This window comes from Bactrocera dorsalis, chromosome 1, assembly GCF_023373825.1.
Source record: "Bactrocera dorsalis isolate Fly_Bdor chromosome 1, ASM2337382v1, whole genome shotgun sequence".
Classification (NCBI taxonomy): Eukaryota; Metazoa; Arthropoda; class Insecta; order Diptera; family Tephritidae; genus Bactrocera; species Bactrocera dorsalis.
This window is the reverse complement of record NC_064303.1, coordinates 22,759,901-22,787,536: the sequence shown is the minus strand read 5'-3', so window position 1 is coordinate 22,787,536 and position 27,636 is coordinate 22,759,901. Positions and strand designations below refer to the sequence as shown.

General features: G+C 33.0%; 3 protein-coding genes across 9 annotated transcripts; 1 reads left to right on the top strand and 2 right to left on the bottom strand.

Moving 5' to 3' along the window:
* Nucleotides 1–4,979: 4,979 nt before the first annotated feature.
* LOC105233393 (uncharacterized) lies at nucleotides 4,980–7,911 on the bottom strand. 2 transcript variants are annotated; one of them, XM_049461752.1, is made up of 7 exons: nucleotides 7,755–7,911; nucleotides 7,583–7,678; nucleotides 7,273–7,517; nucleotides 7,086–7,211; nucleotides 6,336–7,017; nucleotides 5,275–6,234; nucleotides 4,980–5,191 (listed from the first exon to the last, which is right to left on the bottom strand). In XM_049461752.1, the coding sequence occupies exons 1-6, from the start codon at nucleotides 7,767–7,769 to the stop codon at nucleotides 5,302–5,304; spliced, it is 2,097 nt and encodes a 698-aa protein (XP_049317709.1). In that variant the 5' UTR covers nucleotides 7,770–7,911; the 3' UTR covers nucleotides 4,980–5,191; nucleotides 5,275–5,301. The 2 variants fall into 2 exon arrangements, with proteins under 2 accessions (XP_049317709.1, XP_011213774.2); XM_011215472.4 differs by having other exon boundaries at nucleotides 4,980–6,234.
* A 182-nt stretch (nucleotides 7,912–8,093) lies between these two features.
* On the bottom strand, nucleotides 8,094–13,641 carry LOC105233394 (uncharacterized). 3 transcript variants are annotated; one of them, XM_049461960.1, is made up of 5 exons: nucleotides 13,126–13,143; nucleotides 9,857–9,911; nucleotides 9,680–9,746; nucleotides 9,083–9,613; nucleotides 8,094–9,019 (listed from the first exon to the last, which is right to left on the bottom strand). In XM_049461960.1, exons 3-5 carry the CDS (start codon nucleotides 9,689–9,691, stop codon nucleotides 8,561–8,563), a joined length of 1,002 nt encoding a protein of 333 aa, XP_049317917.1. In that variant the 5' UTR covers nucleotides 9,692–9,746; nucleotides 9,857–9,911; nucleotides 13,126–13,143; the 3' UTR covers nucleotides 8,094–8,560. The 3 variants fall into 3 exon arrangements, with proteins under 3 accessions (XP_049317917.1, XP_049317919.1, XP_011213777.2); XM_049461962.1 differs by lacking the exons at nucleotides 9,857–9,911; nucleotides 13,126–13,143 and adding an exon at nucleotides 13,589–13,641; XM_011215475.4 differs by lacking the exon at nucleotides 13,126–13,143 and having other exon boundaries at nucleotides 9,680–9,874.
* Nucleotides 13,642–14,004: 363 nt separating this feature from the next.
* LOC105233395 (uncharacterized) lies at nucleotides 14,005–27,552 on the top strand. Of its 4 annotated transcripts, none has more exons than XM_049461853.1 (5): nucleotides 14,005–14,434; nucleotides 14,544–14,942; nucleotides 15,579–16,455; nucleotides 25,117–25,410; nucleotides 25,473–27,552. In XM_049461853.1, the coding sequence occupies exons 3-5, from the start codon at nucleotides 15,592–15,594 to the stop codon at nucleotides 25,833–25,835; spliced, it is 1,521 nt and encodes a 506-aa protein (XP_049317810.1). In that variant the 5' UTR covers nucleotides 14,005–14,434; nucleotides 14,544–14,942; nucleotides 15,579–15,591; the 3' UTR covers nucleotides 25,836–27,552. The 4 variants fall into 4 exon arrangements, with proteins under 4 accessions (XP_049317810.1, XP_011213779.2, XP_019848436.2 ...); XM_049461856.1 differs by lacking the exon at nucleotides 14,005–14,434 and having other exon boundaries at nucleotides 14,549–14,578; nucleotides 14,671–14,942; XM_011215477.4 differs by lacking the exon at nucleotides 14,544–14,942 and having other exon boundaries at nucleotides 14,005–14,360.
* The last annotated feature ends 84 nt before the right edge of the window (nucleotides 27,553–27,636 follow it).

Genomic DNA, 27,636 nt, shown 5'->3' with positions numbered 1-27,636 from the left:
AATGTATGTATGTACGTAGTAAATATGCGCTGGAGATAAAGGTTTAACATTTGAACAACTGCTCGTAATGAATTCTATCTGCTAAGTATGTATATAATTTTGTATATATTGTTTCTATAGCAACAATTGTATATATGCATATATTACTAACCCAAATTATTGTTGATTTTTTATCGTTTACGTTTTTAAATAAATATTATTTTAAATCCACACTCCCTATATTTTCACTCACTATTAAATTTTAATGTTTATTTCAATGATCAGAGAAATGAAATGCTGAGAAAAATTTGAATTAAGCAACGTCATAGGTCTACAACAATGCACACCGCGTACTTGATATTCTGTATGTATGAATATTAGTTTAAATGTATTGGCAAACATCAAAGATTTATCATTTTCATTAACCGCAAGTTATTTAGCTCATGCGTCGCTTGACTTTGCTTTGGTACATACAATATGTTTGAAAAATTATGACCAGCAAAACTAATTTTGATTTCCTGACAAAAAATTTCGATTTTTTATAGCTGAGGCAGCTACGTTTACATTTTTTTAATTTAATGCATTGTGTAAAGGTTTCAAAATAACAAACACATTCCATAATTTTGCTGACAATGTAATGCTAATGAAGAACGAAATTCGGGGAAACAAGTAAGGAAGTCCTAAGTTCGGGTGTAATCGTATATTTTAAATTACTGAAATTGTACTGTTGCTTTGGACAATAAACTGTATCAAAGTTCGTGAAAGTATTGTGTGAAATAAAAGTTTTCCAACCATGGACTGGACTTTGATCGAACAGTTTATATGGTTATCGTTGGTTCTGACAAATCAGCACCGTCTTGGGGAGAAAAAGACGAATGCAAAATTTCAGTTCGACATTTAAAAAACTGGGGAACTACGTTATGTATCAATAAACAGCTAGACATGGCTTAGTCAGCTCAGCTGGAAACGATGATCTTTTATATACCCATTTTAAAGACTCGCCGACATTTTTAATTTGATTCAAAATCTCTTAATTTTGACCCAATTCAACCATTCGGTCAAAAGACTATTATACTTTGTTACAACACGTTTCGAGAGTATGAAAATTGAAGAAAGCGAGAAAATCGAGAACAAACAATGAAGTAGTTCTTAATGTTAGAAATAGGTTCGTTGAACTTTGTAAACAAGCCTAAGGCACTAAAAACCATAAGTGGTAAAACATGCCACAAAGATCATCAAGAACTGTGTTAAGCAAACGTACAGTCATCTGTGTAAGCAGAAATCTATCTTAGCTTAGCCAAGATACAACAGCTTCTAACTCATAACACACATAGACCTAAATACATACATACTTATGTACTTGGGTATGTAGTATGTGTGTATGTGCCCATTCTTTTTTGCATGCAATCATTGAGCTGAATTATTAGGCGTCTTCGACACGCTACTTTTCTGCTCGCCATATTTGATTCTTGTAAAAAAATTTACATACATATGTATGTATGTACATATGTAAAAAAAAAACAAACAACACATACATATATCCAGTATAATAAAATATAAGACTTTTTTACAGTGTAATATAAGTATCATAACCTCAGCGATTCCCGCTTTGGGAATATATTTTTATACTAAACCCAAACAATGCTTTTATTTTTCTCGCTAAGGTGCTATTGCTGTCCTTAGCATTGTGTTCGTGAAAAAATCTACACGAAATATTTTTTGAAGAAAACTGCAATAAGTAGAATACATACTATATGTATGTATGTACTAAAGGGTTGCAAGAATTAATTCACGCTATGAATGCAACAGAGAATTTATGAATTCATCTCATAACTCGAGTTCAGCGCCGACGCTGAGTTCGAATTATGTGAATGCAGATACAGAGAAGACATTGTGAGTTGTTGTTTATCGCTAGCAGGTAGACTCAGCTCATTCATCTCATAAACAAACCCAACTCACACTCATATCATCAACCAGCAATGAATGCAAAGCGTTAGCGTTCGCTTAGTAGTGGAATAGTGTGTGATCGTCACTTATTGTTATGTGAATTCATTGTTTCTCTAATTCTGTTAACAGAACAGTGTGCACCCATAGTGTTCAGCTAAGCAAGCAAATAGAGAAGATAAACGGAAGGGTTTTCCCCACAACAAGTTTGCCTGCATTGTACTGGCCGTAGACGCTTAACCGAGACAGTTTATTAAATTTTTAAATTCGTCATTTGTTTTGTGTATACGGAGATAAAAGGGGGTAAAATAGTTTTGGCAGATTTTTATTTTAATATTTCATATTTTTCATCAAAAATAATGGATGTAAGTAATTGACCGCGAAATTCAGTGCAATTGTTTGCTAATATTTGCCATGTTGTAATACAATTTACACCTGTGTCTCTGTTTTACAAAAATAGGTAACATTAGATGAATCTGCATCGTCAACCCAGTCGACGCCTGTACTAAGGCAGCAGCTTAATGAAATTAAGGATAATATAGTGAAAGGGAAATATACAGTGGTTATTGAGCTGGGAAAAGCAAGGTTTGGGAAATTTTTGGCAAGGTTGAATAGATTTAAAAAGAGTTTTTTTTTTCAATTGTTCCAAAGGACAGGTTTTAGTTCTAAAATATTTTTTTTTTATAATATTTTGTTAAATCTATTAATCCCTAAATAAACTTTATGAAAAATTGCAATAAAATTGAATATTGGAAACATTTTTTTTATCCATATTCGTATGTAATTATCTATGCGTATTTACATACTTCTTTCTAGCCGTGCAACTAGAATAACTCGAGTTAACAGTTGTTAATTCACACGAACATCATTCACTCATCCAACATCCTTCTTGCACAGAATTAATTCACACCAACAGAATGAAATGCTTTGGTAGACCAATTCTACAGAGAGTGGATCGTTACTTGTGAGAGTGCTATGAGTTGAGCGAACTCGTTGTTCTTCTCACTAATGAGACTCGGTCCTTATTTCACCCAAACATGAGAATTCATTTTTACGTTGTGTGAGTGAGTGCAAGTTGAAATTTTTGGACAGTGACTCAAAGTTTGTTTTTTGCGTATTCATGCAGCCCTTTAGTATGTACATATTTCTGAGAATCGCACTGGATGGCACACATTTCTCCAAGATAAGCATATATTTACGACTATTGCAGAGCAATTAAGTTTAGCCGCTTGACAAGAAGCATAAAATTTTGCCAACGGAAGCAAACACCTACTACTTTGTGACGTTCAAAGTAAAATGCTGATTATGAACTTCTTTCTCCTACGAGTTTGTTTCAGTTATGTTATCAACTTATTTTCTTCTCTAACGAGACCGGAATTAACTGGGCTTAACATCCGTCCAAGAGTTGTCAACTCGGCAATTCCATTACAAAAGTATTTTAGGAAAGTTGTATACAGGTGTCATAGTAAATTTTTATACACTTGCAGCATGTTGGTACAGGGTACAAAGGTTTTGTTAACCTAACGGTTGTTTATATCACCTAAAGCTAATCGAGTCAGATATAAAGTTATACATACGAGGTGTGTTCAAAAAGTATCGCGAATCGTAACTGACAGTTTGCTTCGATTGCAGGGGCGTGGTGCATCATGAGTTCTTGCCACAGGTTAATAAGGAATATTACCTGCAAGTTATGCGCAATTTGCGCGAAGCAATCCGCCAGAAACGCCCGGATTTGTGGAAGAACAAAAATTGGCTTTTGCAACACGATAACGCCCCTGCTCCCACACATCGTTGGTTGTGCATGACTTTTTGGCCAAAAACAACACACTAATGATGCCGCAGCCACCGTATTCCCCAGATCTGGCCCCCTGCGACTTTTTCTTTTTCCCTAAACTGAAGAGGCCCATGAAAGGACGACGTTACGCTTCTCTTGACGAGATAAAGACGGCATGGAATGAGGAGCTGAAGAAGATAAAAAAAAAATGATTTTTTGAAGTGCTTCGAAGATTGGAAAAACCGTTGGCACAAGTGTATAATATCTCATGCGGATTACTTTGAAGGGGACAAAATAGATATTCATGAATAAATAAATAATTTTTGAAAAAACACTAAATTCGCGATACTTTTTGTACACACCTCGTATGAGGATGACGAGACGACTTGAATTCCGAGTGACTGCTTGTCCGTTCGTCCGTCTGTCCGTCAGTCTATCAATCTGTGCAAACTGTGACTTGAGTAACAAGTGAGATGTCGCAATGAAACTCGGTACACGGAAGAGGAGTTCGTAAGTGGGCGTAATCGGACCACTGTCAGACTCACAAAACGCCATTAAATGAAAACTTATAAAGTAACTAAACACTAAATTAAGATACAGGGTTGTAATTTGTCACAGGGGGTCATATTGGCAAGAGACACCTGTGGCTAAAAAAATGGACTTGCTCCCGCCCTCTAAAAGGTTTAATGTATTTATCTCCCGAACTATTTAAACTGAAACAACCAAATTCGCTCAGAAAAAACTGCATAAGCACCCCTACATACACTGTGAAAATGAATAATAATTCCGCATACTCCATGTGTACTGGGACCTTTAGTTAACTTTTTACCGAAAATATCGGTCAACATGTGAAGTATGTAATTGATATTTGGAAAGAATCCCTTTCTGATAGTAGCATGTCTGGAAAGGGTTAAACCGGATCAATACTTCCATTGTCTCCATATACCTAATACCAAGGTTTTCGAACTTATTGGTGACTTATACCTCATATATACCGCATATACTATATGTTTTCATTGTAACTGTATACAAGGATTATTTCAACCTCTGCAAAAACAACGCCAAAATAAGATTGATTGAATTTTGTAGTTTTCTTTATAAAGACATAAGGACATTTGATTATTAACGATAGAGATTATAGCGAAAAAATAGAATAGAAAAGAAAAGAGAAAAGATAAAGTACAGAGAACTTCCCTTACTGTTTCGTGTTGATCCCAAATTAAGAAAGTAAATGCGACAATTCGATCATTCGTATTAACAGGCTCATAAAAGACTTACAAAATTTACCAAATATTTGCATTTATATTTTTGTTAATTAAATTTCAATCACATTATTCTTAAATTTTGTAATTAACAGTTAAAAAGAGAAATAACTTTGTGAAACAAGAATATACATATATATTTAAATATATACATATATATAATTATTTTTAATGATCCAGCTTGAATCTGTGTCGAGTTAGCAACTCGATGCGCATGTACGTGGTTCCATGACTTTTAAATTAGATTAAGTAACTAATTCTTTACAACGGAATAAAATAAAATGGATTTCATAAACAGTAACAATTTATTCTTACCCAGTCAAATTCTTTAATTTACTATATTTAATCACTAGGTAACTCATAGAACTTCTTTAGCGCCTGCTTAGTTTCCTCCGCATCCGTACTCACAAAACAAAGACCCAAATCTTTATCAGCCACAACCTTTTGCCAGAAATGTTGAAGTTTGCTTTGTACAACTCGAGTTCTTATTTCGCTAATCCACTTGTTGTAGTCATCAAATGCGTTGAAGTCATAACAGTATTTACGATAAACTGCTAACGATGCTTCCAACTTTTCGTAGTTTAAACTCTCCTTCGATTCGAATAGTAATGACCAAATAGTATTGCGCATTTGCTTTGCATAAACCTGAAATTTTGCATCACGCTCTGTACGATTTTCGATTTTCAAAACAATGCAGTTTATTAGTTGACGAAAATCTTCAGCTGGGGTATTCTCACCAACTGTATCAAAACTCAGTGCAGAACTGCTATCAGTTGCAGTGCTTGCACCGCTATGACTAAATTCAGATTTAACCTTAGCAGTTGTGTTTGTTTTGCTTTCTGATTGGTTTTCTTGTAACGTAAATAAGGATTTTACCACTTTGGCTGCACGCTTTGCGTTCTTCTCACGCAGTTCAGGCACTTTCCAGAAGATTTCTACGAAATTTTTATCATCCAACATTTCAGCAAATTGCTCATCGTCTTCACTAGCATTTGATAATATTTTTCTTTCCAAAACATCCAACACATTTTGCTCATAAATGTGTGCCAATGACTCGAAGGGTAACAGATCGGGGTGATAGGTGTCACGTGGCTCATCACACACTTTCGTATTTATAGTCAAGTCCATTGAATCAATTAGATCATCTATGGCAGCAAATTGCTCTTTGGTGCATTCCGTTTTTTGTGTACGAAGGCGCGGAAATTGGAAATACTGATGTTGTGAATGATAGGCTATTTCGACCATTGTAAGGGAGGCGGGCCTGTCGGCATTCAACTGTTAAATTAATTGATTGTTATTACAATTTATAATGGAAAGCTTGCTGCTAAAGATATTTCATTGCAATATTTAAATGATTAATAAAAAGTTTTAATTACCTTATTGGGTAAAAGAACTACCATTTTTGGATTATTAAATGCAGTGCTAAACACTTTGCAACAAAGCATAGCCATATTGGAATTCGTCATAGCCCGTACTAATGCATCCAATTTCTGCGCTGAAGCATTCATGCCTTTCTGATGCACAATCCAGTATAACGAATCCCCACAAAAGTACTCTTCCGGTATAGAATTGCGTTTTATAAAACCAACAAACTTTAAGCCTGGCTCATAGCGTTCCTTATCATCTTTCAACGATTCATCATAGGGTATTGGTGTGGAACCCAACATATAACCATCAATGAGTTCCTCCACAGTAGGCTCAATCTCTGAACCACGTACAAAAGATTTCCATTCACGCGAAACTATTTCATCATCTTGGCCCCAACACTTCTTTAATTTGATATTGCTTTCATCTTTCATATAAATAACACCAGATATTTTTATGTTGATCTCTGAACCAATAGTTAGTTTACTATTCCAAACCCACGGACGTTTATTGGTAATTTTGAATATACAACGTTTAGCTTCTTCAAAATTACAAAGCTTCACACTGCAATTGGTTATCAATTGTAAGGCGTAGTCCTCATTTTTAAGTTGGTTTTTGCTTTTTTTACCATCTCGAAATATTGCTTTCGGTAAGCCGCTAATTGGATTATCGATGTATTGTATATTCTCTGATCTATTGAAACGTAATGAAAAAGTAAAGCTTACATTCATGTTGTACAAAGATAAATTAAAAACACCTACATTACGACCAATTCGACTTCTGTTTGGGCCACATTTTGTGCGATAACGTCAAACATATCATAAGAATTTCGAACATCATTGAAATCGTAGAAAAATAGTATTCTGGATTTTTGGAACTTGAAGCATCTGCATAAATTTAATCGTTTCATATGTCTATATTGGATTTGAGGCAATTAGTTATACTTACTCTTCACCTCTTTTTATAACTTCCATTGCTACAACTAACGCGTCAAGCCATTCACCATCATCACAAGCATTCTCATTTACAAATTTATAGAAATTCAAAAGCAGTTGCCATGTAGGACATTGTGGCTGCTGATATTGCGTTATATTATTGTAACTATCTGGGAAAACATGCTCATTGACATCGTTGGAAGTTTTTTCAGTACCAAGTAGCACAAATGAAACAAAATCTTTTTTTCCCGCACAAATCTAAAATATATGTATGTACATGTAATTATATTTCAATGATTTCATATGTTTTAATGGTAGCTTACTTTTTCTTTTAAAATTTCGGATACTAATTTCACCGATTTCAATTTCAAATTTTCATCGGCGCACGGCCGAATATCTAGTACGGCTACAACAAATTCCTAATGGTAATAAAAAAATATTTTCAGTCAAAATTTACAAAATCAGTTATTATAATTCCTTTTTTTTTATATTTACCTTATTGAATGCCATTTTGCTGGCTTTTTAAAAAACTGAAAAACAGAAATTTGTTTGTCTAGATTTGTTGTGAAATTTAGCCGCCACAATTTTACAGCTGACAATTAGTACAAGCAGACACAGAAGTCGATAATAGAATGACATCGATTCAGATCGATTTGAATAGAAAATAATATCGGATAAACGATAAATAAAAATGTAAGTCATGTTTATAGAATAAAAGTACATTACAATTAAAACATATATCTTATGTATAGGTAAAATATCTTGAAAATTTTTTCAAAAATTTAAACCGAAACCGAAACCCACAACCTCCCTACGTTAAAAAAAGATCACGAGTTTTGCAATATTCACAATTATAATTTATTAGTAAGATGTATAAATATTTTCAAATATAATATAAATATAAATAATTTCTTTGGAAAACATTTAAGGTGCTTATTATATGTATTAATATATAAATGTGAAATTATATGTACAGGGGATACATGGCGAACATAAGTTTTATTTAATTAGAAGATTTGTGTAAAAAATAATTTAAGGTGTTATAAATTTTCTTGGTGAAAAACTGGCAACTCCAATTTTTTTTGTTTTTTCTTTTATCGAAAATAAATCGAAACTTGCCAGCAAAACAAATGTAAATAAATATAAAAATATGTAACCAATTTGTTGTTCGCCACAAGTGTAACAATAGAAGAAAAGTACATGATTATTATTTCGAGACGCAGATGTTGACTTTAGTTATTAATGCATGAATCATTTTATCTGTGCTAGATATAACTGTGACATCATTTTTTTAGCAAAGTTTAGTTTTCTTTAGCAAATGGAGCCTCACAACCTCCATAGTTGTAAAATTCTTTCGGTTTCGGATCCTCCATATCATCAAAATAATCAGAATCTCTAGCCCAACAAGGCCCTAGTTCCTTTTCAACAATGTGCTCTCTCCAAAAATCAATCATATTGCGTTGCATCAATTCGTCCCGTACCCCGATTATCCAATCATTATAAGTAAATGGGTCATAAAAGCACGCATCCTCTTTGATCTTTTTTAACAACTCAGCAATTTTTGATTGATCTTCTTTTTTAATGGAACCAGGTACAAAAAGAAGTTTCCACACAATATCTTGGGCAGCAGCGGCGATTTTCTTGTAGTTACTCTCTATTAGGTTATCATCTCTTATATTTTCTGATTGAACATTTTCCTCCATTAGACGCTCATAATCTGCCAGTGGAGTTTCCAACGAAATCACAGGTTCAAAATTCAACTGAGAAACAAATGGACATATACCATAAAATGGAAAAGTTTTAGTTATTAAGACAAAACTTACAGCATTAGTGGGAGCAATTGGTGTTTGGAGTACAGCGGATGTCGACACATTTAAAAAGTTTGACAAACTAGAATTATCCACTTGTTCAAAAGGTGCCACGCAGCCAGCATAATTGTAAAATTCTCTTGGTGATGGGTCTTCCATGTCATCATATAAATCAGAATCTCTGGCCCAACAAATACCTAGTTCTTTTTTGACCATGTGATCACGCCAGAAGTCAATCATATTATTTTTCAATAACTTGTCGCGCACAACAATTATCCATTCGTTATAACTGTATGGGTCAAAGAAGCATGCATCCTCTTTTATTTTGTTTAAAAACTTTGCGATTTTTTCCTGATCCTCCTTTGTAATGGAACTACCTTCAAAAAGGAGTTTGTCCACAGTTTCTCTCGCGAGAGTAGCTATTTTCTTATAATTATTCTCTAACGTATAATCATCTTCTACATTTTCTGATTGGACATGCTGTTCCATGAGACGTTCATAATCCGCTAAGGGTGTTTCCAAAGATATTTTTGGTTCAAAATTGTCCTAAGGAAAATTTTCAAATATTTAAAAATTTCAAATGTATCTAAGTATATGCATGATGCAACTTACCGCACTGGTCATGGTTGGTCTCGTTTGATGTACGATCGGACTTGATGGCTTTAATAAACTTGCCGGTCTTGAATTAAACATTTTTAATACGTAGGGATAAATATTCATATAAAAGAAATAATAGTATAATCAGTAAAAAATGTTAACTACGTATGAATCACGCGAAAATTGCTTTACCTGTACGTAAGCTTTTGTGATAATTTAAAAACACAAATAAACTAATATCAGATGACAGTCGCAACCGAGTTGTCAAACCGTACGGTCGCATTTTTCTTTTTCTCTCGCGGTCATTCTAGTGGTGTCTGTGTTATAACGCTACTTTACAGTTTTTCACAAATAACTTTTTTACTGTCAATTTCTCGCTGTATTTATTTCTTATTTTTAACTGGTGCTACATTTATAAATTTTTGCATACATAAAAAGTAATATTTTCACAATGCCCCCTGGGGCCAATAATCTGGGTGATAATAGGTTTGCCCTATTATCCTCAGCCCAGAAGACTAAAAGAAAAAAGCCTGAGCAAACAACGTTGGAACTATTTCCGGAACTCCCCATTACAAAGAAGGATGACCCCAAATACCTCGTCATTAAGTCGCGGGATGCCAGTAAACCCATCACTTCCATCTCCTGCTTCGCGACTTATAAAGGTATTCAATCTATCAGTAAAGATATTAACAACGTCTCGTCACTTCGCGATGGCAGCCTACTCCTCCTTGTAAAAAATCAAAAAATTGCCGATAAATTCCTTTCTACTAAAAATCTACCCGGTGCAGGTGCTGTTGAAGTTGCTCTTCACAGCACCCTTAACTCAGTCAAGGGCACAATTTATGCCCCCTTTATTTGCCAACTTAGCGACGATGAAATAATTGAAGGTCTCAAGGAACAAGGTGTCTCTGCAGTCCACAAGTTTAACAAAATAGTTAAAGGCGTTCGTGTACCTACTGGTGCCGTATTATTAACATTCAATAAATATACACTTCCTAACAGAATTGATGTAGCCTGGAGAACCCTTGATGTCCGTCCGTATTACCCTAATCCTATGCGCTGCAAAACTTGTCAGCTATTAGGACACACCGCTAAACACTGCGTAAAAACTCCTTCCTGTGTCATTTGCAACCTTCCTCCTAACCACTCTCCTCCTTCTGATTGCACCAGAGTTTACTGCGCTAACTGCGCAGGTGAACACCCTTCGTCCTCAAATGCTTGCCCTAAATTTATTCAATCGAAAGAAATATTAAAAATTAAAACTATACACAAATGCACCATGCGTGACGCCATTACCATGTATAAAAATCAATTTCCTTCCACCCCATCCCCCTCCTCCTTCGCCAACGTGGCAAAAATGCAAACTAACAATGATATAAATACAAATTCAAAAAATCCTAATAACAAAGATAATACCTCAATATCAAAAAACTCTAACCTCAATAATAACGCAACAACAACAAAAACTAACAACGATTCATCCTCCACCAACAATCCATTGCATCATATAGAACTTTCAGAAACCTCAAAGAACTCCCCTCTTCTATACCCTCCATCCTTGGATTCTTCCCCCTCCCCATCTTTCTCTCCACTTTACCACATCTCATCGCCCTCCTCACACTCCTTATCTCCCCTGGCATCTTTTGCCATCTCCCCTCTTGATCATAACACCCATCCAACTTCCTCCTCCCCTTCATCTCCGTCACCCTCGTTGATGGAACAATAAATTCCCATAACCTCACATTATTATTTTTTCTTTATTTTTCTATCCATGTTATCCATCCTTCAGTGGTATATGAACGGATACTTATAAATACATCGAACTCTAACTTTTATAAACTCATCATTATTTGTGCCTATTCCCCTCCTAATTAATCTTTTACTTTAAGTTATTTCAATAGTTCACTAGTTTAACCTCCTTTTTCGATTTCTCTCCTCAATTCTCGTGGCAATCTACTATATCCGCAAGATATAGCCTTAGAATCTGCTCTTCAAAATCAGTACAATTTTATCCCTAATATCAGTCACCAAAACTATGCTGTTGATTTAGTATTATTTTCTAATTCCTCCGATTTGTCCGTTTATGTCTTCCTTTTCTAAAATCTTTTCCCTCTTTTTCCTTTGGTTCGGTTCTTCGGGCACGTCAATTTCTTCCTCTAAATCTAAGTTATTACATATTTGTAAGAAACATCAATGTAATACACCCACACTTACCGTTAATAATATAAATTTAATCTGTACAGATAGTTTTAAGTTCCTAGGCTTAAAATTAGACTCTAAGTATTCATTTAAGCAACATTGTCAATATGTAAGAAAAAGAATATTTGTTACCAACATCTCCGATAAAAACATATTGCCTTAATCTGGACTGCCTTTTTAAAAAAAAGACAATATGGAAGACAGCTTATATAATCTCTATCAACAATGATGATCCTGCTCAACTTTTAATGAACCCAACTATTATCCCTCCAGTCAGCCGAAAGCCTATGATGCTAGTGCTGCGTACAATAGTTAATATAATAGGGGTATTCTCTTGCTCTTGCAAGATTGCAGATTGCAAAAATACTACACCGAAATATACAAGGGCACGAGAGCACCCATTGCAGAATCTAGTGATATATGAGCGACTGATTCAGTCAATTTATTGTAAATGACTATTGTGCATGTCTATTGTGAATTGGCGCACCTTCTGCATGCATTTTTAACAAAAAAACTGTAACAAAACTTTATAATTTAAATAGAAATTATAAAATCTAATTAAAATTTACCTTTCTCAACAGTTTAACGACGTAATATGTCTTTATGTAAAATGGCAACTACAACAGGGTTGCAATTTTATTTTTGCGTGACATTGCACGCTAATATACATGGGTTTTGGTCTGACATATTTCACAGCCCTTGCAAATATTTTTCTGCGTGTGTTTGTTGTTGTGCCGTTGTAAATTTGCAATGCTTGCACCGTGCACCGGGTTTTGCAAGAGCAAGAGAATACCCCTATAAAGACATATTACGTCGTTAAATTGTTAAGAAATGTAAATTTTAATTAGATTTTATAATTTCTATTTAAATTATAAAGTTTTGTTACAGTTTTTTTTGTTAAAAATGTATGCAGAAAGTGCGCCAATTCACAATAGCCATGCACAATAGTCATTTACAATAAATTGACTGAATCAGTCGCTCATATATCACTAGATTTTGCAATGGGTGCTCTCGTGCCCTTGTATATTTCGGTGTAGTATTTTTGCAATCTGCAATCTTGCAAGAGCAAGAGAATACCCCTATGGGTTTTGTTGTGACATATTTCGGAGCCCTTGCAAATATTTTTCTGCGTGTGTTTGTTGTTGTGCCGTTGTAAATTTGCAATGCTTGCACCGTGCACCGGGTTTTGCAAGAGCAAGAGAATACCCCTAATAATTTGTTTGTTATGTTAGCTTTAATAAAATAAAATAAATATCAGATGATGCCAGATTCTACGTTATCGCTAGAATAGGGTTTTCGAAACCCCAAAAATTTAACAAGCTATTTTAGAAGATCACAAGCTACATAAAGTGGGCAACATTGATCACTTGAAGTTTCCAATCTCATTTGGTAATTTCTGCACATTTTTTTAATTGTAAAAAACTAAAAAAACTTGTTTGGCATACCTCACATTTGAGACTCTTAAAAACTACCTAATTTAATGAGTAGAATTGCGAAAACAATTTTGCCCTAGCCAAAGTGTTATAGCGTCAAAACATTTCGGATAATTAGCATGTAAAGCATTATATATCCACTTGGAATTTTAACTGTAACTTTACAACTAGAGAATATCTTGTAAACTATCTACGTTTGTTTTTATAAATAAGATGAACTTTCTTCGGACAAGATTTATCTTTAAGTTGTTTTCTATTCGTCAAGAGTTGAAAAGTATTAAACAATCTATACCAGTTATTGAAAGCCGCGTTAAGAAACATTCTAGAATAGTTCATTTTAATTAATATTGAAGATAATAATGAAGACTTCAGCACAAAGCTCGGTATTTTCGTATGACAGTAACATTTCAGTTGAGCCATTCACAATAGCAAAATATTTATAATAAATCTTGTTATATATTATAACACGGTAAAGCGGTATTCGCATACTCTATTGTATCTTACAAAAATTATTGAATATTACTTAGCTCAGTGCCTTTTTTTATTAGAGAATATAAATTAATGCCAACAACAAAAAAAAGCTGTATATATTATGATGTTTTAGAACCTTGAAACTCCCTGTATTCTTGCAATCCACATTTTCGCAACCCTGTTGTTTCATGTGCTCATGTAACATATTTAGTTGCTTTCTCTAGTGTAGTTGCGTTAATTCCGAATTTTTCTACTTAATTGAATTTGTGAATGAGATATAATACCGTCTTAACAGCTATAATATGTTAAAGTATTATTTAAGTCATATAAATACAATAATAATAGTTTGCTAATAAAAATGACAGTCATAGGGACTGAACTAGAACATATAGTGAATGGGTGGTAAATTTGAGTTGCGGGGAGACAGATTTTTTACTTTAACCGAAAATACCAGTTAAAACCAATCACTATTTTGTTGTATAAATAAACAAAGGCGGAAAATTGTAGAAAATTCTCAAAATATTCAAAACTTGTAGTGAGCATATGTAAGCAGCACCAGTGCAATCTATAAACGGTGTGGGAGTAGACGTGTGGTAATTAATGTTTACATATACATAAGTTAAAATGTAAATATACAATAACGGTATATGCTGCATGGGCAAAATCAGTAATTTTTAAATTTAATCTAAGATAAAACATAAGATTGATAATGATATGTAAAATTATAATTTTACCTTGATTAATTACTATTGATTTGGTTATAACACGCATCAAAGCAACAACAAACGATTACGACGGCCAAGGGCAGGAGGTAAACGACGAGAGTGTAAAGTATTTATTTTTAATTTACCTCACCAATACGTTCAACATTTTCAAATAATTGTTTGCTGCTTTAACTATTAGAGGCAATAGACAACAGCTTTTTGGCGGTCGGCGACAAAATATTTGAGCACGACAACCACGAGATAGGCAACCTACAGCGATAACTAAGGCGCATAGTAAAGCAGCACACCTAAGCATGCACTTGTGTCCTTCATTGTTGTGTCGGGAATTTGCAAGTTGAATTCGAGATATAACACGTGCCGCATTCAACACAATGAAAAAGTGTACGCTATAAAAATATTTATGAAAAATATACAACTTTGGAATAAATTCTTTAGAGCCTAATACGAAAGGTGAGAAGCGCCGTGACAGTATCGTAGAAGTGTAATGTGAAAAATTGTTAATGTTTGCTAAATGAAGTGGATTTATATATTATATTATAAAAAAAAACACAACAAGTTTAAAATACATAGATCCACATGCGTGCACAGAAAATTATGAGTTTTAAGTGAATGAAATATAATTTTTAATTCAACGTTATAATGACTGGTTGCTATGTATTTGGTTATAGTCACAACAATTTATTTAATATAAAGAAAAAAACAAAGTTTCGAAAATATTTTCATTAATCTTTTATTAATACGCTCTTTAAGAAATTGTATATCAAGTCCTTTAATTTTGTCGATACACTATACATTAAAGTCGATTATAGCGCTTTATAGAAGTATTTGAATACATGTTTTTAATTATGTAAACATATTACTTTATGTGTATATATGTACATATATAGATAATATATGTAAAAAAAGACGCAGACAGATTATAAGTGAAGCATTTTTTTTGTATAAATACATTAATTACTTACGTGTTTTCTGTCTGGCGTTAACCTTATCATTTAAACTTTCGACATATACACCCAACAATTTATACATATTTACACCTTTTTTTTCACTCACTCACTAGTGCTCTGTTTTCATTTCCTATTTCAGCCTCTCAACGAAAATGCTCTCCATTCAGCAAGTGATCAAAGCTCTCCGAAAGCTACAAAACAGTAGGGCTAACAACATCGGCGGTGAGTTAATAAAACAAAACTTCAATCGAATTGTGGCTGAATCGTCAGTAGCCACTACTACATCTGAAAATGTAGTGGAAGCGATACCAGCGTTTGTGGGCGCAATTTCTCCACCCAATGAAAATGCATTTCTGTTGGCACCGACGACTGTGACGTCACCACAATCGTTAACCGATGAGATGATATCACCACAACAACAACATTTACAACCCCACCAAATTGAGAATAAGCAACAGCTGTTCCTCGCAACTAATTCTAGTCATCGACAACAAACATATCAGCCACTGCGGCATTCACAAGCATACGAAGTTAAATGTGGAACTGGTCTACAACGTACTGTCAGTGTCGATTTGCCAGCGATTGAAAACGGTGGTGTCAGAGCTGGTGCGGGAGACCAAATTGACGTAAATTCATATAAGAATACAACAACAAATGCGAATGCTTCAAATTATAGAAAAGCAATTGTGTCCGGAACTATAACACGCTCTCAACAGATACAGAAGTTCTATCAGCAGCATCTGCAACACTTCCATACACAAAACAATCAAAATTTTGAAAATAAGCAAACACAATATAACGCAATGTCATCACTAGCTGCTGAACCTAAAACTTTGAAGCAGGATGAACAAACTGCGGCTGCCACAAATGGCCAACATACGCCAGAGGACGGAAACACCACCAGTAATGGTAGCAGTTGTAATGGCAATGAACAGAAAAATTCTTCTGGTAAGCCATGCTTTAACGCCGGGCTGGGCCAAATACTACAGTTTATGGAGTTAATTGGCAATTTAAAGGTAAGCAAAAAACAAACTTGTTTGCAATAATTTGACATCATTCATCGATTTTCTCAGTACCATATTGTATAACACACACAACCGTTTACTGAATAGCTTCGAATACAGTATTGAGTGAAATGGTTAGTAAAATTGTGCACTAAAAGATAAAAAAGCATTAACTGTGTAGTATTGAATAAACATACAATAAATGATTTTGCAAAATATGTCAAGCCGCACTTTCAGTGTTGAAATCGCATGCTAAAATGAAAACCGGTTTCGTTTGCGTTTATTAAAAACAAATATATAAGTGCAAAATAAATGTAGCTAGTTAGTGACAGAGCGTTCGAAGTGTGTTCTTATTACTTTTGTAACAGTGAGCCAACATTTAATGTGCGTACGGAAATACTTGCTAACAAAATACACTTTTGTTAGTTAAATCAATAAGGTAACGGAAACATGTGAAAAGTGTGTGGTTACCGCTACTAAAAAAGTTACTCATTTACTAAAAACTACAATTATAAGTACTGCTGCAACAATAACAACAAATATTTCTGTTTAATCGATAAATATAAAAGTTGTGTTTGATGATTAATTTAGTGACGTGGAGTATATAGTATGTATAGCACATAAATTGCAAACATACCCGTACCTAAGCAGTTTTGCTGCAGTGGAAGTACACTCGCCGCGCCTAGACTCTTTGTAATATTTTATTATCAGGCGTTTTTAATAAATGCAAACTTATGTATGTATTTACGTTTGTAATACAAGTTACTCATTATTGACGATAATATTTGAAGTTTTTTCGCAACGATTAAATAATATGGTAAAAGAAACAGTTATGCAATGGACAACTGGAAGCTGTGCTGTCAAAATTAGCACAATATAGAAATTATCGCACAAATTCTTGCAATTTTTGCATTTTGTAGATGTGTATTATTTCATAACACAATTTCTCTTTGTTCTCGCGTTCATTATTTCATTCTATATAAATTGTTTCTGAAGTAAATAAAGGAAATTTTAATCCTATCTAGATCTCATTGACGTACGGGGACATTATTTTGTACAATGTCTGTTAATCCAAACAAATACTAAATATTTTGGTTTTTCAATGAAAAGTTATATTGAATTAGTCTTTCAAATATAATGTATACAATACAATAAAACCTTAATTTTTACACTTTTATTTAGCTAGAATAAGAAAAAGTGTGTGTGTTTGGTCTCAAGTATTATTTGATATGTACAATAGTGCAAATTTGTTAATTTAAACAATTCTCTCCTCTAATGCATTTACCTAGTTGCAACTTTGTTAGCCATATAATTCACTTAGAATTATATTATTTTGTAAATAACACCTTCGTCCGCACACAATGTATATTTTTTCTCTTTAGCGTACATTTCGTTCTTGCAGTTCGCATATTTTTAAAAATAAAATTCACGCGCTCGCTACATATGTACATACAGACACCACACACTTGCTCATGTATATGGAAAGATATATGCACACAGTTTGTATATACATATATTATACATTTTTGTAATCTTTTAGAAAATTAGTATGTTAACATAAATTTGAATGCAAATAAATGAATTGTATGTATAGTACTGGCATAGATAACTATCACTCACTAGCTTACAGAATAATATCAAAATAAATAATTTGATGCCTTAATCTTGTCAGACGTAGTATCAAAAGTTAGAAGATGCATATAATATAATATATAGTACAATTTAAAATTTCTTTCGTTTCGACTCACACCAACAATTATAGCTTATTATATCAAAAAAGTTCTCTATGATTTTAAATTTCAAAATTCTTGACTTAATAAGTTATACCTTTTGCTTATGTTTTGAAAAACATTACTTTATCTTCGTTATGTCAAACTTACCATTCAATAGAGGTTCTCCAATTTTATTATCTCTGATGAAAACTGAACATATATGTGATTTAGAAAATTACAAAGCATTTTATGTACATAATTATATTTTAAATAATACTATACATTTCAGTGTCAAATGCCCTTCTTTTACTTTTTGTTTATATTTAACAAAAATATTCACAAGAAAAATGTTGAATATGATTTCAACATGTACATAAATATATATAATATATGTATCTGTTTGTATAAACGAGTCTTCAAGAATGCTTGTGCTACATTCTACTCATTCATTCATCTGTCTTGGACTTATTTTTATTTTTTCTACTTTGAAGGCCAAGATCAATGTCATCAGAAACATTGCAACTGAAAAGAGAAATTTTTACGCATGAAAAGTAAAATTTAAGGTGTTAGTTATTTATTAACTAAAATAATTTTGTTTGAAAATAATCGCACCTCTATGATTTCAACAAAATGTGTATTACAAATAGAAGAAAAAATTAAATGTGTCTCAGTGCAAACCGATTTTTTCCCCTATTTTGTTGCTAACATTTGCAATTCATTCGTTTTTATCAACATATGTATGTCTATATTAGCACTTATAATTTAGAAAAGGTAGACTTTATAGAACTTATAGTTGGAATACTTAACCGTTCTCCAGCGCGGAAGGGCATGAGTTCACGCTATCTTTAGACCGCTGGGTATTGTTTTCTTGAAAAAATATTATCAACCCATTTGTTAAGTCAATGCTTCATCATTGATATCTGTAGTAAAAACGCTAAGTAAATTTTCACAGTAAATATACTACTGTAATATAAAGCTCTATTGAATCTCGTATCGCCATCAGTTATCAATAATTTTCAAGTGCTAAGGTGTTAAATTTTTTGTCTGCCATTTTTTCTATTCATGCACGCTTGTCTTATGATTTAAGTGTATTCACATGCATTCAGTGCACACTTTATTGTTCGTCATAAATAGAAATTTCTACGTTTTACTTACCGCGAATGCTTATAATTATAATTTTTTGTTTTCTATTATCACTCATTCATTCACGTGAGTATCAATTTAACTTATAAACGAATGTACATGTACATATGTATGTACATATATGTTCGTATATGTACATATATTTGTTTATATATTCGCATACAAAAATCCATTATACATACATATATATATTGTTCATTTTACTACATTATTATCGCCGTCTTCTCCAAAGTTCGTGCGTTATATTGAAAATCCCAGCAAGAAAGTCTCACACTATTCAATAAAATAAAGTATAATATAAGTACATTTATGCACCCGAAAACTAACTTATTATTGTTGAAATTGGTCGACTAAACCCAATGACAAGTAAAATATTTTGCTTTTCTTGTTTAAACTAAAATAATTATAATAATAGTAAAAAAATACTTTTAATTAAATTAGAAAGATCAGATTTAATTATTTCGATAATCTTCATTTTTAGTTATGATGATTTATGTATATGAATTCTGTATAAATTTATAGATTTTTAGTGTTTTTTGTTTATTTAGAAGTTTATAAGTGTAGCTGTCAAACCAGCTGCTAAAATGACCATGTGTTTGGCTTTGACATATTTTAGACATTTGCAAGAACGCTTCTAAATGAGCAAATAAAAGTTTTCATAAAAGGGCTTGATTTTAATCGCTCGGATTGTGTGTCTTGGATGTATGTTTCTAAGCCGCACATTTCTAAATCGACTCAACTTCTCAAGCCGAGCACTTATACATATGTATATAAATATGTTTGCACATATATTTTATAGGTTCCCAAACGATGAATACTCCGAAGCTTCACATCTTATCTTTTATTAGTAGCAATAAACGACGATACAAATCTCTTTATTCACAGATATTTTTGGCAAGATTTCACATTGGCCGTTCTAGTTGTCATTGTAGAGGCAAGATTCTGCCGAATTGGCAGCCTTGGGCAGGTAAAAAATCCGGGTTCGTTCCAGTTACGTATACCCGACTGCCGTGGGAACTTTACTAGTCGTTGCTAAAAATCAGTTATCCAGTCAATTGTTAAAGTCAGCTAGGTGACTTACGCTCCTAATTTCAAATAATAGGAAATTTGGACATCTCTGTTGGGCATTTATTTCTGATTTCCGGCTTAACGGATATGTGTGTATGTATATGTGTAACAAGAAAAATTATCGATTTTTAGTGATTAATTTTGGGGCGACCATCCATAAAATAACATTCCAAGCGGAAAGAATCGTGGATTTTATTACTCCAGTTTCAGTACAGGGTAACGCATTGTCCGTTGTAAACTGCATATGTTTATGTTTGTTACACAAATAACTATAATATTTCACGTCGACTTTGCATATGAGGTGCACACATGTGCATATTTGCTAATTATTTTTTATTACCATGCGTTCCGAACCGTATACTCCAGCAATTCCAAGAAATGTAATGATTGCATATGCATCAGCAAAAATCATAAGGGGAGGAATAAAAGTAGTTGCACTACTTTGAAATAATCATTGACAACTTAAAAAACAAAAAATTGAAATGCTTAAATTGGTAATGCGCTGATAAAATAAACAAGTGTGAGTAATTGGAAGAGTTTATTTATAATGAAAATCATTGAAATGCATAAATATAATATTAGAAAAAAATACTATATCCAATATAGTACACACCACTTGAGATCGCTTAGTAATTTTATGCCTCTAATTGCTGCAAATGAATTTGATTCTCCATTTCCGCTTATTACTTGCACTCCACAGTTTTTTTTGTCGTAACTTTTGTGTATGTAAATATGTACATACATATGTATGTACATACATATGCATATAACAGGGCGCGATAAGATAAGCAAGCAAATCATTTGAAACTGTGCATACTTTTCACAGCTAAAGTGTTGCTGTGTGGTTTTTCATATATTAAATACATTGTATGCATATATACATATGTATATTTGTAAATATGTATCAGCAGTAATATATGTTCATAGACGTGCGAAAACCAATCTATCTATCTAGCTTGAAGTGATATGTATGTCATGTGTATTAGACTTTAACAAAAGTATTGCTTTGCTGTAGGGTTACCATCAGTTTGTGATGTTTCTTATTGTTTCTAATTTTTTTTTTCAATTTTACTTTATTAAAATCATTAATTTTATATATAGTATAGGGCAATTCAGAATCTTGTGCATCTGAGTTTGCAAAATTATGCAATTGCATAATTTTATCTTTTTTGTGGTTTCAGCTGTGAATTAATAGTTTTTGCGTGCAACCCTTGAAAAAACGGTGAGGAATAACATTTACAACCAATGTTCGCACAAATTGGAAAATATGCCGAAAAAACGCTTTAATTTTTATTCGGCTTTTCGTGTTTTAGCCTTTTTTATTTAAACTGGTTTGCTCCATTTCTTTCTATTTACAATGTTTTTATTTTTGACAACAGCAGATAATTTGCAAACCAATGTTGCACATAATACAATGGCGTTTTAGTGTTGCATCTTTGCAAGGGAGTAGCAGGTGCATCGCTATACATCACTAAAAATCAAAACCATTTTTTTCGAAATTTTTTGTGTTTAAATTTAAAAAAATTTATGCAGTAGTTTTCTTAAAAAAAAAAAACTAAATATCGCCTTTTTAGATGCTTATTTAATATATTTACATGTCTAGTGACGCTCAAGCTTGTTGACGCGTGACAAATTCTTTCGTTTTAAAAGCAATAAATTATCGCACATGTTAGCTAATTACGTTAAAAAATTATAAACTTATTGCTTTCATAACGTTATTCACGTGTCAGCGATTGAGTTTAAGCTTCTCAGTTCAAATTGTCGAAAAGTGCATAAAAAATTGCATGCAGTTTCTTGTTGCATTTTACAGACGTATTTTTGCATGTATGTATGTACATGACATGTATGAACACGTTTATTGGCGTTTGGACCCTTTGAGTGTATTAAGGTAAATTCTTGTTAACGACCCATTCTTTTTAAGAACCCATTCTTTTTAAAGGAGTTATTGGGTGTGAAAACGCTTTGTATGTTTATATAACCTTATACACGATGGTCTATGTTAGTCAAATTAGTTAACTTAATTTGAAGCAAGCCTTAATCGTTATATTGACATATTGCGATTAGTTTTCATGAAAGTCTGTTTTATAAATATTTATGTACATACATATGTATGTATATATAATATATGTATATGTATTTAATATGTAACAGACAGTTGAATGGCTTCGTAGCCGAGCGTATGCCTTATCAACTTATCAACTAGACTTCTTTGCATTTGATACACAGCACAGAAAAAGGGTAATTCGACAATTAAATCGGCTACACCATTATAAATTTCCATTTAAATATGTATAAGTACATACATATATATTAATATATGTATATGTATGTAAGTATAAGTATATCGCCCATATGTTAAATTCGTCATATCGTACTAGAGGGCTGAAGCCCCCCCCGAAATAAGGAAATTTTTTAAATAAATCGCAAATAAAAAAGATTTATCACTGACTGAATCTTTTGCTCAGCTCAAACCTATAACAGTCGTACGCAACTACACTAGACGGTGACTGAAAACTTAATGACGGAGCAGCAAACATGTCAGGGCATTTAAGTGGAGTGCAAACCAGGATAACTGTATCCAAAAGCACGATATGTTCATTGCGCTAGTCACCGATTGAACCTTGCGCTTTCTAATACTATGTCATTACCTTCAATACGGATGCCTTGGTATTGTCAATGAAATAGCAAATTTATTTAGAAACCATTCAAATGCAAACACAACTTTCCAGGACGTTATACAGAAGCACGCACCAGAAAGCAAAAAAGACGAGTTGTTCGCCTTTGTGAAACAAGGTTTATAGAAAGGCATGAAAGCATTATAAGCTTTGTGGAGCTTTTCAAATTCATTGTACTAAGTTTGGAAATAATTTCGAGTAAGACATGGTCCATTTCGTCTAAAGCATCAGCCTTCTTAGCAGCGGTAGAGAAAAGCGATTTTTTGCTTAGTCTATTCGTCTGTGAGCAATTGTTCAGCTTAACGCTGCCACTGTCTGTGCAACTCCAAGAAAAATCTATGGTTTTTTCAACGATATTTTCCAAATCGCATCACAAATGTCTAAAGGTCTTTTTGACATACATATGTAGATCTTGTAACAATATTTATTCCATGCGTTGATGCTCTGATTCAAAACATGACAGAACGTTTATTAGTGAATGAGGATATACTCTCGTCATTTCAAATTCTACTGCCAGGATTTGCTGCAATTGATAATGCCGAAGAATTAAAAAATTTAACTATTTACTTCGAGCACTTGCTGTTATTGCTGTGCACTGGGATATTAAAATAGATCCAGATGAAGTAATTAATGATATGGCAAGCAAGAAGAAAAGAAAAATATTACTTATTTAAGTTACAACTATGAATTATGATATGATATGAATTTATATTGTTGTTTTTTTAATAACCAGAAAATTTAAAGTTTATATATGTTTTTACTTCAGATGACTGACGACCAAAATTTGCTCAGAATCCAACATTCGTTGGACGACTATTTGACCAAAAATCAGATTTTAACCATTGACCTCACCTGATATGGCACCGTGCGACTTCTTCCTTTTCGGAAAAATCCACTTGACCATGAAAGGAAGCGCTATGCAGTCGTAGAAGGCATTCAAAAGGCTTGCACCGACATACTGGCGGCCATATCGGCCAACGGGCTAAAAAACTCGTTTGACATGCTTTTGGACCGTGCAAGAAGCTGTATTACAGCAGAAGGAGACTATTTTGAATAAAATAAATTGATTTTGCCGAAAAAAAACATTTGTTCTGTTGGTAATGGTGATTGTAAATATGTTAGAGCGGTCGGAAAACTTTGTAACTAATGCTCTAAAGAAGTCCAAGAAAAACTGACCGAATTGATGATCGCCGTATACTTCAATTGGCAAAAAAGGGCTCTTTTGTAACTTAAGGACAAATAGTGACAGAAATTGGACTAAATGTTAGCTCGCGGCGTTGATTAATATACGGTAATTTACCGAGGCGTAAAGCCAGAAAAATTCCTCTTCAACGAAAGGTCCACATGCAGAGGTGAGAGCTTTTGCCGTTGAACATAAAAATTGTTGCTGTCCCACCGGAGAAAAAAAGTGGCGATTTATTTTATTCAGTGATGAAGCTAAGATTAATATTAGAAAAAAATATTTTACATCTATTATTTTGACCAATGCTATGTCTTGTTTTGCAAAAAAAAATCGGTTTTTAGTATTGAGAATGAAAGACTCCCGATATATTTAGGTTTAATAAAGTGGGGCATATGTTTCATTTAAAACAAAATTGTTTTAATTGCAACTATTTCAAAGTTATTAAGTAAAAACTGCTTATAGCTATTATTTTGTCCATAAGTATATTTATATTTGAGCCAAAACGGATCATAATTACTATCTTTACTAATAATACGACTTTCGCGCCGTCTGATGGCTACGCGTTTATCGGAAATCGCGATTGTTGAAGAAGAATGCAATTAAGTGTAGTATGCTATAATACTTATATTTCATATGTAGGCGTAATATTGTTTAATATAAGCACAATGACAGTAGGTTTTATGTGGTCCATATACGCCTGTTTATTGCTGCAATATAAAGTTCACTTTTTTAACCCATAAAAAATGATATTGTCATACCATAATTGAATTCCGTTCCAGATACATATAAATTAGGTCTTAGATTAGCTGCATCTATAAATTATGAAAATCATACATACATACATATATTCTAATTACAATCAATTTAATGTGTGGTTACTCTGCAATTTCAGCATACGAAGCGTACGGGATGGGTGCTGCGCAACGTCAGTGACCCCGAATCTATATCAGGTCATATGTATCGCATGAGTATGATGACTTTTCTACTGGACGGTAGCGAGGGTCTTAATCAGATACGCTGCATGGAATTGGCATTAGTGCACGATCTGGCCGAGAGTGTAGTTGGCGATCTAACGCCTTTCTGTGGTGTCTCCAAAGCAGACAAACGCGCAATGGAATTCAAGGCAATGGAAGACATTTGCAAGTTAATAGAACCGCGCGGCAAGCGTATCATGGAACTTTTTGAGGTATAACTCTATATATATAAAATATATTTAATTTATTTACTAATTTCTCGCTTAACTTACAGGAATACGAAGCTGGCGAAAGCGCTGAATCGAAATTCGTCAAAGACCTCGATCGACTCGACATGATTATGCAGGCATTTGAATATGAGAAACGTGATAATTGTCTGTTGAAACATCAGGAATTCTTCGATTCTACAGAGGGTAAATTCAATCATCCATTCATCAAGAAACTGGTTGATGAAATCTACGACCAGCGACAGAATTTGGCGCGCGCCGAAGGTGCTACGCCACCACCGCCTGTGCATGTGCCTGACATTGAGGCATTGCCCAGCACTAATGGTCTAGAGAAGAGCGCGGATGCCGCGCCAGCGGCTGAGGAACCAGCCGTGGAAACGCCAAAGAACCAAACCAGCACCACTAGTTGATTGCGCAGCAGCACGCAAGGCTTGCAAAAGTCGTAAAAAAAATAGCAGCACTGGCAAAATATATATGCCACAGCAACTGTCATTCACGGATTTGTTTGACAAGTTTTTAAATAATATTCTCTCGGTTAAGTTAAATAAAATAATAATCGCGGTAGTTAGTACTTTATTCTGTGCATAGTAGATTTTCGTTTTTCTTTTGCTTTAAGCCAACAATCAAAAGAAAACTAACTGTATTGAACAAATTTTATTTAATTTATCACTCGTCTTAGTGCACATGGTATTTAAAAGTGTCATTTTCAATAGTCTAAGTTAAACTAAAATATAATTTAATAATCATTATATTACCTGCACGCTACAGCATAAGGTTGTAAAGCCAGGATTTTAACGATGTTTTTAATTGTTATTGTAATACAAAATCAGTGAAACTATATTCATAAACATTATAAGTATCTCATTGTTCCATGCTGCATTATAATTTATTGTAATAGCAAATTTAATGCAAATTTAATCGGCGTTGTAGACACGTATGCAATTTAATTTGTACAAAACTAACAACAAAGAACACTAAAGCACTGAATTTTGTTGTAACAGCATAAAACAACCAACATACTGCTGCTTCAGTGACAGTTCTTCGTAGAATATAACAAATACCGGTGTGGTAGATTCGACTGTGGTAGGTATGATTCAATATGTGGTAGACGTTAAAAGAGCATCATTAGTTTAAAAGTCTGTCCTTTGCTACCACGACAATCATTACCACGTGCAGTAACAGTTAAATAAGACTGAAGAAATTAAACGGATTGCAAATTTATGCGCGCTAACATTAAAATTGTATTGAATACAAGTGTCACATGCCATGAGAAACTCATTGAAAAAACTACAGCATATGTATAAGGTCAGTTTCTTAATTTAGGTTTATCTACTCTTTTAATAACTACTGTTATCATTGTAATACGCATACGCATTGTGATAATTCTCATACTTTTATTTCATTTGCAATTGCACCAACGATTACCTTTGAATAATATTGTTTATTTACAATAGGTGAGATACTTAACAGTGAATCTGCTTTATTTTTTAATGAAGAATATTATTTATTAACAACAAGTTTTTAAACAAAAGGCTAAAAGTTAAAATACTTTCCCATTTTATAAATAAACTGCACATAAAAAGAGTATTTAAATCAAAAAACAAAATGACCAACGGCATTATCTAAATATAATTCCTTTATATTAATAATTTTCTCGCAGAAAACATAAACAAGTTATCATCCAGCTACTTCATTTCTATTTAAACAACTTAGAATTAAGCTTTTAGCTTAATTTTAAGGCACTTAACACATGTACTATGTATTTAATAGAAAATAAAATGCGTTAGAGGCAAACACATTAGTTACTTGTAAACAAAGTTAATACATACAGACGCATTCGCATATGGTATAAAAGTTTTTCCTGTAATGAAAATGACTTATGTTGTGTTGAATGATAACAAATGTACATTGTTTCTTGACAATTAGCGAAGATATTCAAAAACCAAATATTTAATTAAAATTTTAACTTACAAATTAGTTTTGTTATAATAGTTAAAACAAGTTTCTAATATAGAAAGTCCGCTTAGTGTGTATCTAATTTAAAAGCTTTGATTTACCAGTTGTAAAGATATATTTGTAATTAATTGAAAAACCAAAAAAAAAAAATCTAAATTCGAAACAAACGAACTTCTTATGTGTTTAATTAATGGTTGTTTATAATTCCTTTGATTCAATTAATTGCTTTTCAGGTATTCCGCCGTAAGGTAACCA